The 12,709-nt window shown below is 50.3% G+C and overlaps 6 protein-coding genes and 1 non-coding gene across 7 annotated transcripts; 5 read left to right on the forward strand and 2 right to left on the reverse strand.

The window, feature by feature from the left end:
* Window positions 1–464: 464 nt before the first annotated feature.
* BDV37DRAFT_280025 (uncharacterized protein) lies at window positions 465–866 on the reverse strand (the record flags this gene model as incomplete). The annotated part of the gene is made up of 4 exons (XM_032086463.1): window positions 465–476; window positions 540–593; window positions 660–716; window positions 777–866. 4 exons carry the CDS (start codon window positions 864–866, stop codon window positions 465–467), a joined length of 213 nt encoding a protein of 70 aa, XP_031944810.1.
* Window positions 867–2,634: 1,768 nt separating this feature from the next.
* Window positions 2,635–5,051, forward strand: BDV37DRAFT_19059 (lysophospholipid acyltransferase family protein). The gene has a single exon (XM_032079660.1). The coding sequence runs from the start codon at window positions 2,917–2,919 to the stop codon at window positions 5,041–5,043; it is 2,127 nt and encodes a 708-aa protein (XP_031944811.1). The 5' UTR covers window positions 2,635–2,916; the 3' UTR covers window positions 5,044–5,051.
* A 756-nt stretch (window positions 5,052–5,807) lies between these two features.
* On the forward strand, window positions 5,808–7,973 carry BDV37DRAFT_280027 (amino acid permease/ SLC12A domain-containing protein; the record flags this gene model as incomplete). Its single annotated transcript, XM_032086464.1, has 8 exons — window positions 5,808–5,985; window positions 6,040–6,147; window positions 6,247–6,357; window positions 6,428–6,533; window positions 6,588–6,750; window positions 6,828–6,910; window positions 6,998–7,207; window positions 7,265–7,973. The coding sequence occupies 8 exons, from the start codon at window positions 5,808–5,810 to the stop codon at window positions 7,971–7,973; spliced, it is 1,668 nt and encodes a 555-aa protein (XP_031944812.1).
* Window positions 7,974–8,124: 151 nt separating this feature from the next.
* BDV37DRAFT_19064 (uncharacterized protein) lies at window positions 8,125–9,049 on the forward strand. The gene has a single exon (XM_032079661.1). It carries the CDS (start codon window positions 8,368–8,370, stop codon window positions 9,007–9,009), a length of 642 nt encoding a protein of 213 aa, XP_031944813.1. The 5' UTR covers window positions 8,125–8,367; the 3' UTR covers window positions 9,010–9,049.
* Window positions 9,050–9,556: 507 nt separating this feature from the next.
* BDV37DRAFT_t49 lies at window positions 9,557–9,628 on the forward strand. The gene has a single exon. It is a non-coding gene; the product is annotated as a tRNA-Arg (tRNA).
* An 89-nt stretch (window positions 9,629–9,717) lies between these two features.
* Window positions 9,718–10,347, forward strand: BDV37DRAFT_19087 (uncharacterized protein). Its single transcript, XM_032079665.1, has one exon. The coding sequence runs from the start codon at window positions 9,925–9,927 to the stop codon at window positions 10,261–10,263; it is 339 nt and encodes a 112-aa protein (XP_031944814.1). The 5' UTR covers window positions 9,718–9,924; the 3' UTR covers window positions 10,264–10,347.
* A 1,089-nt stretch (window positions 10,348–11,436) lies between these two features.
* On the reverse strand, window positions 11,437–12,471 carry BDV37DRAFT_280030 (glycoside hydrolase family 43 protein; the record flags this gene model as incomplete). Its single annotated transcript, XM_032086465.1, has 2 exons — window positions 11,437–12,062; window positions 12,120–12,471. 2 exons carry the CDS (start codon window positions 12,469–12,471, stop codon window positions 11,437–11,439), a joined length of 978 nt encoding a protein of 325 aa, XP_031944815.1.
* Between the last annotated feature and the right edge of the window lie 238 nt (window positions 12,472–12,709).

A 12,709-nucleotide genomic window follows, 5' to 3' on the forward strand; every position in this document is an offset into this window, starting at 1 on the left:
CTTACACCATATAGCTAGTCTTCCCTGTGCATTTTACTCCATACCCACCATCCTGCTATTGGTGTCTGGATAGAAGTGGTATCGTCGAGATACAGTTAAAGTATTCTAAAATCTATCCGGGGACATTGGATCCCTGCCACACGTGCATCTACGGGATCCAGCATCTCTACTTCATGCTGTGAGTACAGAAGCCAGAATTGCTGTGCGGTCAAGCCAATGTACGTTCCTGTAGCGAAGTATCATATTTTGACAGGCTACGCATATGACATCGCAACCACCCAAGAAGAATTCATCTTGTCGTTGAAACCAAAAAGTCACGGATGAAGAGGCCAGACAACCACGGAGCATAAGATACATCGATTCGTTTTCTTCGCCTTTCTTCGAAACATCAGCCACCCAGATGTTCGGATTGCTCCATGTCCTGATCAGTGAACATGAATTTGTCCGAATTGTAACCCTCACTATTAGCTCGTATACTATCGATCGGTCAACATGTCAGCCTCGTGAGTTAAGTATCTGTACTGAAAGCTGATTCTTACCGCCCAACAAGCGATCGGATGGTTTGCTTGGCCGCAATAAATCTTGTCAAGATTCTTATAAATACAATTGGTCAGTTCATGCCTTCCATGTCTCGATACATAGTTCTTATTACTACTTACACCGTTCGCCAGCTGCTGGCAGTCTCGCTGCTGACGGCATTCCTCGTTGCTATGACACTGAATCACAAGGTCAGTAGTTGTCGCGTATCAAATAAAAGCTGTAGAAGGGTAACTCACACCGTAGCCCGGAGCACATCCATGCCAGCCTTGGGCAAGGACCCCGGTGCTCAGGGCGAGAGCAGTGATAAAGGCTGAGAGAAGTTGCATCGTGCAGGATGATCTGTTATCGTACTGGATTGAGAAAAGATTGATGGTAGAGAGCCGGGCTACTATATTTCGATGGGCGGGCCCAACCAATGTATTTATAGTCGTTGATGTGCTCTGCTGCACCTTTGCTGAGGTTAAGGCATACCTCTTCGAATCCCAAAAACGCTGTCTAAGTCTGACACATGAGTCTCTTGTCGTCTATTCCAGTCCACATCAGCAGCATCCAATCATCACATCTCTTTGCTTGTTCGGTGGACTCGGGTGGAACATGTCTCAGACATGTTCCTAGCATTCTGCGACTCGGCATGGGCCTGGATGTAACTGCGGAGACTCAGCGGCATACTAAAAGCTGACTTGGGATTGAATCCTGCCAGCAGATACGAGAGGCTACCGATGCTTAGACGGCCCGAAATGCGCTATCTTTGGCACCACATTCTGGTTTAGACAAGTCACAGAAACAGTGGCGTCTTTCATGAAGTTTCTATCCATTCTTGTTCAACGTCATGTTACGTGTACGGAGGCTGTATAATTGGTCACACTGCATAAAGTTATACCTCGATTCCAGCATATGTAATTAGACCGTGGCTAAAGATTCCGTCGTCATTCAAATGTCTAGCACTCTCCCTCTGATTTAGAATCACCTAATATCTAATTAAGGTATCATGGAGACACAAATTCAAGGTTCCAAAGTAGAACCGCAAGCTACGTCAAGAATAAGTGTTCACCAATTAAATCATAATAAGGTAACGCTTGGACGTGTAGATCATGTAAGGGGTAGCGTAGGAGCCCACTATATAGGATACCCGAGGTACATTTACGCTAACCGTACACTCTTGGGTCGTGTTAATCAAATTGTCATGCACAATTGTCCTCCAAGTTGGATGTCTTATTAAACATGGATCCCATCAACATTCGATCGGGATCTGCGCGTATTACAATGTCTACAAGAAACCGATACTGTTGAACGTTTTTGCTTTTATGATTTATCTCAAGCTGTAGTGCCAAGGTTACATTGGTCCGCAAGCTTGTGCAGCCTGATATGGTATCACATAATACTTCGAGCAGGGAGCATAGGTTACAGTGGGACAGTGGCATTATGGCGGCTTTTTCCTACGTCATTGGCAGATCAGATCGACTTCTGCGTTTGGTACGTACCACAGATCCACATCAGTTAAACGATCAAAATTTAGGTATATGCCGGCAGCTCGTGTTGCTGGGGGGCCTGACGTACGTGTCATGTCTAACCCCAGAGAACGGGGCAGTCATAGATCTGTTGGCTTGCCTTTCAGTGCCACAATGAGGGCTTTGTAATTAACACTGATATACGCCTCTATCTGAGTATTATTTGCTCGGTGGTCTCACGTCATTGCGAACTCTCCTTCCATGTTGGGATCCCCATGGTATTAACAGAACAGTGTAGGACGAAAATCCAGGCTACGTAGCCCTGCAAGACACCAAGTAACCACACTACACAGTTCTAAGAAGAAGGATGAAATCAACAACCTTCGAGAGGCACCAGTTCAAGATGACGATGAAGCCTTTTCCAATCAACCACGAGTCTGAATGAGACTCCATGGTTTATTTTGATAACAAGACACAACGCGGCCAGCGAGGATCAAGGATTCACCAGTCTCTCTGGGGCTCGTTGCAGTCAGATAACCTCTCGACGTGACTAAGATCGATAGCACTTGCTGCCAGACTTTGGAAGTTCTGAGAGTTCAAGTTCGATGGAGATCGAGAGAGTGTTTGTCTGGTTTGCATGATGAGCTCACGCGGCTGAGTCAGCGATGGAAAAAAGCCGCTAAGCTTTTGCGGAGAATTTCGGTTGCGCGACTCCCCGAAAGAGGGATTCTTATCATTTCCCACCAAACACCCGCCGCGTCACTCGTCCATCCGTACATCCCCTCGCATACAGAACCTCTCTGTGGCGATTGGCTACTCGGACTCTGCCGGTATATGGTTACCGTCAAGAGTTAGGTTGCCTTCCACAACTGTTTAGGCCACCGATCGCCTGCCATTCCAGCGGGCGGGCCCGAACGTAGTCGCGATCATGGCGCGCAGATACATGATCCCATGGCTCTATGACCTGGGCATCTGGATCTTCACCCTATGTCTAGACATTTTCTTCCGGGAGGTTTACTCCCGAGGAGCTTGGCGAATCCCGCGACGCGGGCCGGTGATCATCGTGGCTGCTCCACATGCGAACCAATTTGTTGACTCTATCCTGTTGATGCGCATTTTGAAGCACGCCGCCAACCGTCGAAGCTCGTTCCTCATTGCCGAGAAGTCCATGAGGGAGCCATATATCGGCACAATGGCTGGGTGCATGGGAGCCCTTCCGGTTGTGCGAGCCCAGGATAATGTCAAATCGGCCCCGGGTAAGATCTATTTGCCGGATCCCGATAACGACCCGACCCTGGTTCGTGGGGAAGGAACCGATTTTACGAATGAGCTCTTCATGGAAGGCGGCACGATTATTCTCCCGCGGGTGGGAAAGACCAGCCCGGAGCAGCAAACAATTGCGCAGATTCTCGGACCGGAAGAATTAAGACTGCGAAAGCCATTCAAGCAATTCAAGGAAGATCACCCTCTGTACGACGCGCTGCGCAATGGCACCACTTTTAAAGTCGCCCCGCATATCGACCAGCGCCAAATGTTCGACGCCGTTTATAGTGAACTCATTGCAGGCGGCTGTATCGGAATCTTTCCGGAAGGCGGCAGCCATGATCGTCCCAGCTTGCTTCCCTTGAAGGCCGGTGTCGCCATTATCGCATTGGGCGCTCTGGCTCAAGATCCCAACTGCGGCCTGTCTATCATTCCCTGTGGCATGAATTACTTTCACCCGAACAAGTTCCGTTCTCGCGCTGTCGTGGAGTTTGGCAACCCCGTTCACGTACATCCGGACCAAGTCGAAGCGTTCAAGGCCGGTGGGACTTCGAAGCGGAACGCGGTGGGATCATTGCTGGAAACGATTAACGAAGCTCTGACTGCAGTGACTCAACAAGCGCCCGACCACGAGACGCTCATGCTTGTCCAAGCCACGAGACGACTCTACCGACCTCTCCGGATGAAGCTGCCCTTGCCGATTGTCATTGAAGTCAACCGACGGCTGCTCAAGGGTTACACTCAGTTCAAGGACGAGCCGAAGGTCCTCCAACTTAAGAAGGCTATTTCGGACTACAATCGACGTCTTCGAGCCTTGGGTATTCGGGACCACCAGGTCGAATGGGGCGACGTCAAGCACCGACCGTGGTGGATGGTCTTGGGCACGCTGTTGTATCGCGTGGGTGAGCTGCTCACTCTAGCCGCAGGAACGCTACCGTCTGTCGCTCTCTTTTGGCCGGTCTTTGTTACTACCAAGGTGATTTCGGTGAAAAAGCAGCGCAAAGCTCTTGCTGGTTCCGTGGTCAAGCTCGAAGGCCGTGATGTGGTCGGGACCTGGAAGATTCTCGTCGCAATGGGCCTGGCGCCTGCCTTGTATACCTGGTATACGGTGGTTGTGACGACATGGCTACATTACTGTCGCAACGGTGGGCATTACTGCGCTGTCTCACCCTGGTGGACGAACCCCAGGACCTACATTCCCGATAGCATTCCCTTGTGGCTCTTTTCTATGTTTTTCTTCGGTCTGATGATTTCCGTCTCCTTCGCTGGTTTGCGAATCGGCGAGATTGGCATGGACGTGCTCAAATCTCTCCCACCCCTTCTCGTTGCCCTGAACCCCATCTCGGCAAACTCTTTGGCCAAGCTGCGGGAGGAGCGCCAAGCTTTGTCCACCAAGGTGGTCGACACAATCAATGCCTTTGCACCGGAGATCTTCCCGGACTTTGAACATGAGAAACTCGTTCCCCATGGCTATCCTCATGATGACACGTACCAGTCTCGGCTGAAGAGCATGCCGCCCAGTGAGCCCGAGAGCCGAAACACCAGTAAAACCCGAGGCAGCCGCAGCCGATCCCGAAGTGCCGGCTTCCTCCAGGACACCCTGCTCAAACCACTAACGATCGGATCGAAGGATGATCTCGGAGAAGTCAATCGGAGAATTCGCGACTCGATGAAGGAGCGAGGCCGCGAGCGCGTTCGGGCACAGTACGACTCGGATGCGGACGCTGTGTTGGTTGATGGTTCTGGCGGCAGTGACAGCGGAGATGCAGTTGAAGAGAAAAAGACCAGATGATTTTCCATCGATGAATCAAAACCCAGAGATTCTAGGAAAAGATCGAGAACGAGAAGAGTGGGGCATGTCTGGCATTGCATACTTTCTTTGTACAAAAGCGCAGTAATGGTCTATGAGAATTAAGTTAATGAGTACATGAGTGAAGTTGAATCTTGGCCGACCTCGGTGCTTCTGGATTGATCCTCCATTACGTGACCTACGGTTACAATATGGCTCTTGTAAATAATCCATTACGCCTTGTTAGACACTGCATTCATTGGATGTTAGTGTATACCACATATTCAAGGAAGCATTCTCAAGACTCTTCGTATCAAATGCACCCGCAACCTTGGTAGGCACCAACGGACTGCATTCAACTATCGACGGGCTAACATAAGTTATTTCCTTCGCACGCTTGAGTCGGCGTCGCACAGGCCCCGGTAACTGCATCTCAAAGTATCTACGCGATTCTTGGCTGGGTGTGACAAGGCGATCCCCTGTACTCCTGCGCCACTAAGCGGGGACTACTTATCATCCTAACAACATGAGAGGCTAGTGTGGTGCATAGGAGAATCGTATTACTGCAGATAATCGACGGTGTGACGTGGTGAGGTGCATATTACCCCTCTTAGAGCGCTGATCACTTCGGCGCCATCGTAAGATGAAGATCTCTGAAACGCTAACTGAGGCCAATACACGTGCATTGCGATCAAAATGAATCGGGAGACCAGACTTCGCCATGCTGATTTCCTCCAAGCAACTACAGTTACCTAGGAAGTATCATCATGGCATCGACTGCATCTGCCGACATTCGTAAGGAAGTACAATCCGATCCGCTCAGTGGTGATGATCAGAATGGTGTGGGTGAGACCGAGGTGCTCTCTCCGGGGTCCCAGAAGCTTCACAGGAAACTCCGTGGACGAGAGGTTCAGCTCTTTGCAGTCGGAGGAGCTATCGGTACATGTATGTTGGTCCTCAACCTGTTCACAATCGCCGCAATGTAATGATTCGCCCCAGCGCTTTTTGTACAAATGGGCGCAGCCTTGCCCAAAGGTGGCCCGGCCGGCCTCTTTATCGGATTCATTGCGTACGGTACCATTGTTCTGGCCGTGAATGAATGCTTTGGTAGGTCTGGTTCTCGAGATCCATTCCAACGATGACGATTACTGTATCCGTGTTGGCGATATAATGTGATACCGGGCTAATGCTCAGAGGCACATCCAGCGGAGATGGTTTGCTACATGCCCATTCCGTCGCCCTTCGTGCGCTTAGCCGGGCATTGGGTAGATGATGCCTTAAGCTTCGCAATGAGCTGGAATTTCTTCTTGGCCATGGGTTAGTTTTCGTGTCTGACATCCCGTCACCAAGTATACTCACCTCGGGTGTGTCCAAACACCATATACAGCGCTAAACATTCCTTATGAGATTGTCGCCATCAATGTTCTGCTTACCTACTGGACCGACAAAGTGCCCGTTGCAGCGGTTGTCGTCATAGTCATGGTCCTCTATGGGTAACGACCTCACCAGTTGCTTGGACCCAGGATCATACTGTTGACACCGTTTAGGGTAGTGAACGTCCTTACAGTTCGTTACTTCGGCATTGCTGAGTTCTACCTGTCGTTCTTCAAGATATTCTTGATGCTGGGCCTGATTCTCTATACGTTCGTCACCATGGTGGGCGGCAATCCCCACCGTGATGCCATTGGATTCCGATACTGGAACGACCCAGTTCGTGCACACTTTCCAATTTGATTGCTCATAACAGGTATTCAGCTAATCGATACACTTTGTTTGACGATGTGTAGGGAGCATTTGTCTCACATCTGGTGCCCGGAGACACTGGCCGCTTTCTTGGGGTGCTGAGTTGCATGATCCAGGGCGCATTCACGTAAGTGGATCCTTCACCAACCTGTCTTTCATCATGCCCATCTACAGTCTTACAAGGGGCGTGCTAATAGCCAAATCGGATGGATAGAATGGTCGGGCCAGAATTTATATCCATGGCGGCTGGTGAATCTGAGCGACCCCGAAGAGTCATGCGGAAAGCATTCGCATCGTTTGGTTGGCGTCTTATGTTTTTCTTCTGTTTGGGAGCGCTCTGTGTAGGAATCGTGATTCCGTACGACGACCCCACGTTGGCTGCCATGCTGGACGGGAGTAAACAGGGCAGTGGCACCGGTGCCGCGTCAGTAGGATTCAGGACCTTGAACCCTAGAATCCAAGTTCGTTAACCATATTTCAGGTCTCCCTATGTCATCTCTATGAACCATTTTGGAATCAAGGTCCTCCCGGACATTGTTAATGTGCTGATCATGACCTCGGTCCTGTCCGCGGGAAACAACGTCGTGTTTTCCGCGTCGCGGACCCTATACGGCATGTCTTTAGAGAAGAAAGCGCCAAAATGGGTCTCCAAAACGAACCGAGCCGGATTGCCATACAACGCAGTGGCCATCGCCATGGCATTCTCCCTCCTGGGCTTCCTCCAGGTCAGCAACAGCTCAGCCACTGTACTCAATTGGCTAGTCAGTTGCATCGCTGGCTGCTATCTCCTCAACTACTTCGGAACATGCATCACCTACCTACACTTCCACGCGTCACTGCGCCGTCAGGGCGTGTCACGCGAAACCCTCCCCTATCGGGGTCGCTTCCAGCCCTACACGGCGTGGTACGCTCTGGGCGGAACAGGAGTGATGATCCTGGTCTTGGGGTATGACGTCTTTCTTTCCGGTGGTTGGGACCTGGAGTCGTTCTTTCTCAATTATGTTATGATCGGATTCTATGCGCTTACTTTCGTGTTCTGGAAGATATTCCGGCGCACGCGGTACGTGGGGATCGGCAAGGCGGACCTCCAGTTAGGGGGCATCAAACGAGAGATTGATGAGTATGAGGAGGTCGAATATGCCCGGAGAAGAGGAAAACCAGTGGCTTTGCTGGATCGGATGTTCGAGTAGAGCGTCCGTGCACGCTCATTCCGTATATAGGCCCTTGACCACAGTTGACCAGTTGACGTATTAAAGTAAAGTGTCCTTTGGACAGAACAAAGAGCTAGTTTCAGCCCCCATGGCCGATGTAACCGTAAAGTGGAGCCAATTCTTTTCCAGAGCAGAAAGCATCAGCCTCCGAGCGCCAATCTGATGTCCAAAACTGACGATCGCTGCAGCAGCCCGCATAAGTATGGATCCACGTCGGTCCTGCGGGGAGAAGGCAATAATAAACATACGACAAATGACTCACGAATTGAGTTAGCGCTTACCGTGAATTCTTCTATTTATTGTTGCAGTCCTGGAAAACCATCAGTCGCAAGTCTTGACTTGAACGACAGCTGCTGCAACACCCTGCTCCAAAATGACGACCTCCGCCGAACAACACTCCAGCCTCCCCTACCATGGCTCCTGCCACTGCGGGTTTATCAGATACATCACTTTCATTCCGATGCCACCAGCAGTTGTCCCGGATGGGGCCAAAGGTGCCCACCTCCGATTCTACAAGTGCAGTTGCACGACGTGTCACAAAATGGGAATGTTCCACCTGCGACTTCCGGACGCGCCCAACCAATTCTTTTTACTCTCCCCGCTGGATCGCGATACGCTGGCTAATTATAAATGCCCGAATGGTCATATAAATTGGTTCTTTTGTCCGACGTGCGGCGTGCGATGTTTCGCGACCGTACCTCACTGGAAGCAGGACCAGATCGATGTCGAAAGCATTTCGGCGGCCATCCCCACTCGTGATGGCAAGCCCGATCTGCCGGGTATAGAAGAATCGACGAAGACGGTCACAGTCTGGCGAATGGATCCTGAGATATTCCAGGAGGATGTGACTGGGTATCTAACGATCAATGCACTTACCATCGATCAAGATCAGGCCCATGGAAAGAATCTTGATCTGCGCCAGCTTGTGGATAATAAATTGGTCGAGTACATGGATTGGAACACGAAAAAGGGTGATAGTCGATATGATTATCCTCATGACAAGGGGACCTGGTAGAGACTCAGGCTGGCATAGTCTGTTGGGATTACCAATTCGAGTCGATACATTCTGGAAAACATACTGTTGGATATCATGTCTATCGAGGCTTGCGGGGTTCGGTTTTGTACTGGGAGGCGGAGTATTGGCATGTAAAAGTTATCGATATGGAGGTATGATTTGAAGAGTAGAGCCATGACGAAATAATAATGAAATCGTTGACCTTTCGATCGATCACAATATGTAAATAGATTTGGTGTGAATCAATTACACTGTAGTGTTACTACATGTAGAATGTTACCCTGGCAGCGGATGGTATCAGGAATATATATCCCAGATGTGGAAACAACAACAAAGGAACTCAGCGACATGAAAAGTGATTTATACCCCATGAATGTGTCTTCAAGTTGAGTTGATATACTCACGGCAAATATCCTCTTCCATTTCAAGCGTTTGAAGGATTTAATATGAAAAATAGACGAAACAGCGGATGCGATACTGTTGAACAAGAGATGGCGACTTGTGTTTTGCTTATAATGTCAAATCCCTGTAAGTTTACTCAACAGCTGGCCGGCTGGCCCAATGGCAAGGCGCTTGACTACGAATCAAGAGATTGCAGGTTCGATCCCTGCGTCGGTCATTCTTTTTTGATTCCCCGCCTCTCTAAGGCGGTCAGTACTCAGTCACACATTGCCCTTTCCAACATTCTTCTACTTTACTCTACTCTCTACTCTCTCTGCTCTCCTGCTCGTGCAATGTCCTTGTATCGCAGCCATGGAGTCTCTTAAAACCGTCCTTATATCACCATGGAAATGGACCTCGGCGCAGTTTCGAACGCTCAACTTATCTCAAAGCTACCAAGTCGGCCGATCGCATTCTTGGCATGGAATCCTTCCCTTCCGATGGAGATGAAGGTTGATTGACCCCTTAGTATCTATGCTCCTTGTCGCCCAATTTACTGTAACACCCCCATTAGAATTCGACTTCCTTGCTGCGGAGCTTACAGGGCCATCCGAGCAAGATTTAGCGGATTTCGGGTCAAAGCGTTCCCTTTACCGACGAAGTCCGTACCGTTTGGTTTTTGTGCGACTTCAGGAAGCAGCACAGGCCAAAGACGGCTCAGAGGCTTCCCGACAAGCTTTAACATTCCTCTTGGAGAGCATAATTGTCCACGTGGATGCCGCTGAACGCCTGTTAGTCAGGCCTGCTGGCTTGGTGCTCGAACGGACTAAGACAACACAGGCAGCTTGTTTTACGCCCAAGAATTCCATTTGAAATCCGTCCTTATGGGATACAAGGTTCGCTCAGATGTGAAGGTGCCCTGGTGGATATGTCGCCTCCGCGTTTTCCCTGGGCCACGTTCTCTGTAAGGTCCCATGATATCGTCTTGCCTGTCCGCAGAAACTGATTTGAACGAAAGGTTGTGGCGGACAACAGTTGGAACATGGCCCAGGATATTTCGCAAATGCTTTTACAGGGCTTTCTTGCCTATGAACAGAATAGCCAAGATCCAAGCCATAGGTCTTTCGTTTTACGTATAGATAGAACTGTGTTGCAGTTTAGCACGACAACTACATCTTCAGCCTACTGGACTGACTTGATTCTGGGGAGGCTGCCAAGCGAGGAACCTCGAGTGTATCATTCCGAATCCTACGATCTTCGTCAACGTGACCGACGGAAGGAGGCCTTAAGAGTGATTATTGGCATACTCAGGCTGCTTGGTACTAAAAAGCCAGACAAATAATAGCTTGAGCTAATCCTTGAAAAAGTGTCTGCAGCAATCCTATCTCAGCGTTGCCGCTTCGGAAGCATTCAAAACCACCGATAGAGTTGCAAGGCGAGGGCCCCTGCTTGACTGAGTTTCTAGGTCAAACGCTTCGGAACGCCTGACTCACAACCTCTCAGTTTCCGGCAATTATCGGGCTGTTGACGTACACTAAATACGCAGCTCAAAGGTGCGCTGTAGTCAACCTGAGATGCATACCATACATGCTCAACACGAATGCTCCTGGTCTCTCCAACCCCCTACCCTAGTGGCGCGTTCCATCGCCTGACCTAAGAGTTCTGCCGCCTCCTATTTCGAAGCCTACAGGCCGATGGTGTAAGCCAGTCCCTGTGACCATAGCCGGCTGGGTAACCATGGTCTCTGCGATGAACAAATGATGTTTATCACTCTACCACTTCAGCCGATGGACCTTGAGTGTACACCGCTACATCGATAATTGTCATTTCAACTATTGGAAATTAATCAAAGGCTGAGGACAACAAGATCAATGATCTTGCTGTATGTCTTGGTTTCTCTGCTTACATGATCCCTGCTCACCAAACCGCCAGGGTCGAGGTGTGTATGTACATAGATTTATCGCATTTCATGCCGACTTCTCGTCTATCCGAGAACCTGCGCTATAGTGCAATGTCCATTCCCGTGACGCTACGTCCTGCAGACTCTTAGGAGCTTGGCTCGCTGAGTTCCACTGTCCAGGCCAACGCTTCTCCAAGATTTGGGATGCCATTGCTCCCCGAGCTGATCTCCTGCACCATCGCATAACGGCTATCATTACATGCGCCGCTTTCAATGGTAGTAGCATGATAGGCGATCCACGTCTGCGAAGCGTCAGGGCTTTGGAAGAACGAGTTATGACCCGTTCCGTAGTTTCCGTTGGCCGATGACAAAAGGCAGCCGTCGTGCTTGCTCCAGGCGTTCTTGTCTGTCGGGTCGGTGGCGCCGTCCCACGTCAGGAGTCCCACGCAATAGTAAGACGTCCAGCAGTAAGACGCCGAGTACCCGATATGCGTCTTGCCGTCGAGATAGAGGGCCGCGGGACCTTCGTTGACCGGTGTACCGTGCGTTTCAAAGTCTTCAACTGGCTCGGAGATCACGGAGATGTCGCCAGTCAACGAGGTGTAGTCCGACCCCAGCTGCTGAATACAGAGGGATTGATAGGTGACGCCGTGGAAGCATGACCACACCATAAAGTTGCCATAGTCGTTGAACCGGACGATGGTCCCGTCAATTCCCCATGCCGTGGTCAGTTGGCCGGCGTAGGTATAATCATCCCAGGGAGTCGCACCACCTAAAGACCGTTAGCCCTGTAAAGAAATGCGCCGAGATTTCGAGGACAGCAGCCTACCTTCCAACACATGCATATTCTGACCATCCAGATCCACACTATTGCCGGCAGTGTAGTAAATGTACCACTTATCACCCAGGTAGTGAACTTCGGGGGCCCACACATTGCAGCAGTGAGTCTCCTCGGTAGTCGTGTAAGCTACCTTCTTCTCGGCCGTCTTAAGGCCTTCGATGGTAGTTGCCCGGCTGACTTGCACGTCATTCCAGGTCGTTGTGAGAAGATAGTAGTAGCCTCCGGTATAGACCACGAAAGGGTCACTGCCACCGGGATTGCGAACTGGGTTCGTGTATGCGGAGGCTAGGGGGAAAATAGCCCATAACCCCAAAAGGGCCTGCAATAACCTGAAAAACATTGGGACTTGCAAAGAGATTGTGTCAGTTTGACACAAACTTGTCAGTTCTAGTGATTGCCCACTCCTACGCCAGACACGGTATTTATGCACCGTTGAGCATACCATGGCCGTGTCAGACGCTCACCAGGCCTGGCCTACTACAACAGACCGCTGATTGCATCTCGCATGCCGAGGCTTCCCCCACCGGAAAGATCCCTGTTTGATAGCAAGGAGGATAGCGAATATTCCGGAGATGTGG

This window comes from Aspergillus pseudonomiae (assembly GCF_009193645.1).
Source record: "Aspergillus pseudonomiae strain CBS 119388 unplaced genomic scaffold BDV37scaffold_11, whole genome shotgun sequence".
Taxonomy (NCBI): domain Eukaryota; kingdom Fungi; phylum Ascomycota; class Eurotiomycetes; order Eurotiales; family Aspergillaceae; genus Aspergillus; species Aspergillus pseudonomiae.

Excerpts from the sequence above, each read along its gene's own strand:
- BDV37DRAFT_19059 (XM_032079660.1), top strand. The coding sequence starts at position 2,917 with ATGGCGCGCAGATACATGATCCCATGGCTCTATGACCTGGGCATCTGG.
- BDV37DRAFT_19064 (XM_032079661.1), top strand. The coding sequence starts at position 8,368 with ATGACGACCTCCGCCGAACAACACTCCAGCCTCCCCTACCATGGCTCC.
- BDV37DRAFT_19087 (XM_032079665.1), top strand. The coding sequence starts at position 9,925 with ATGCTCCTTGTCGCCCAATTTACTGTAACACCCCCATTAGAATTCGAC.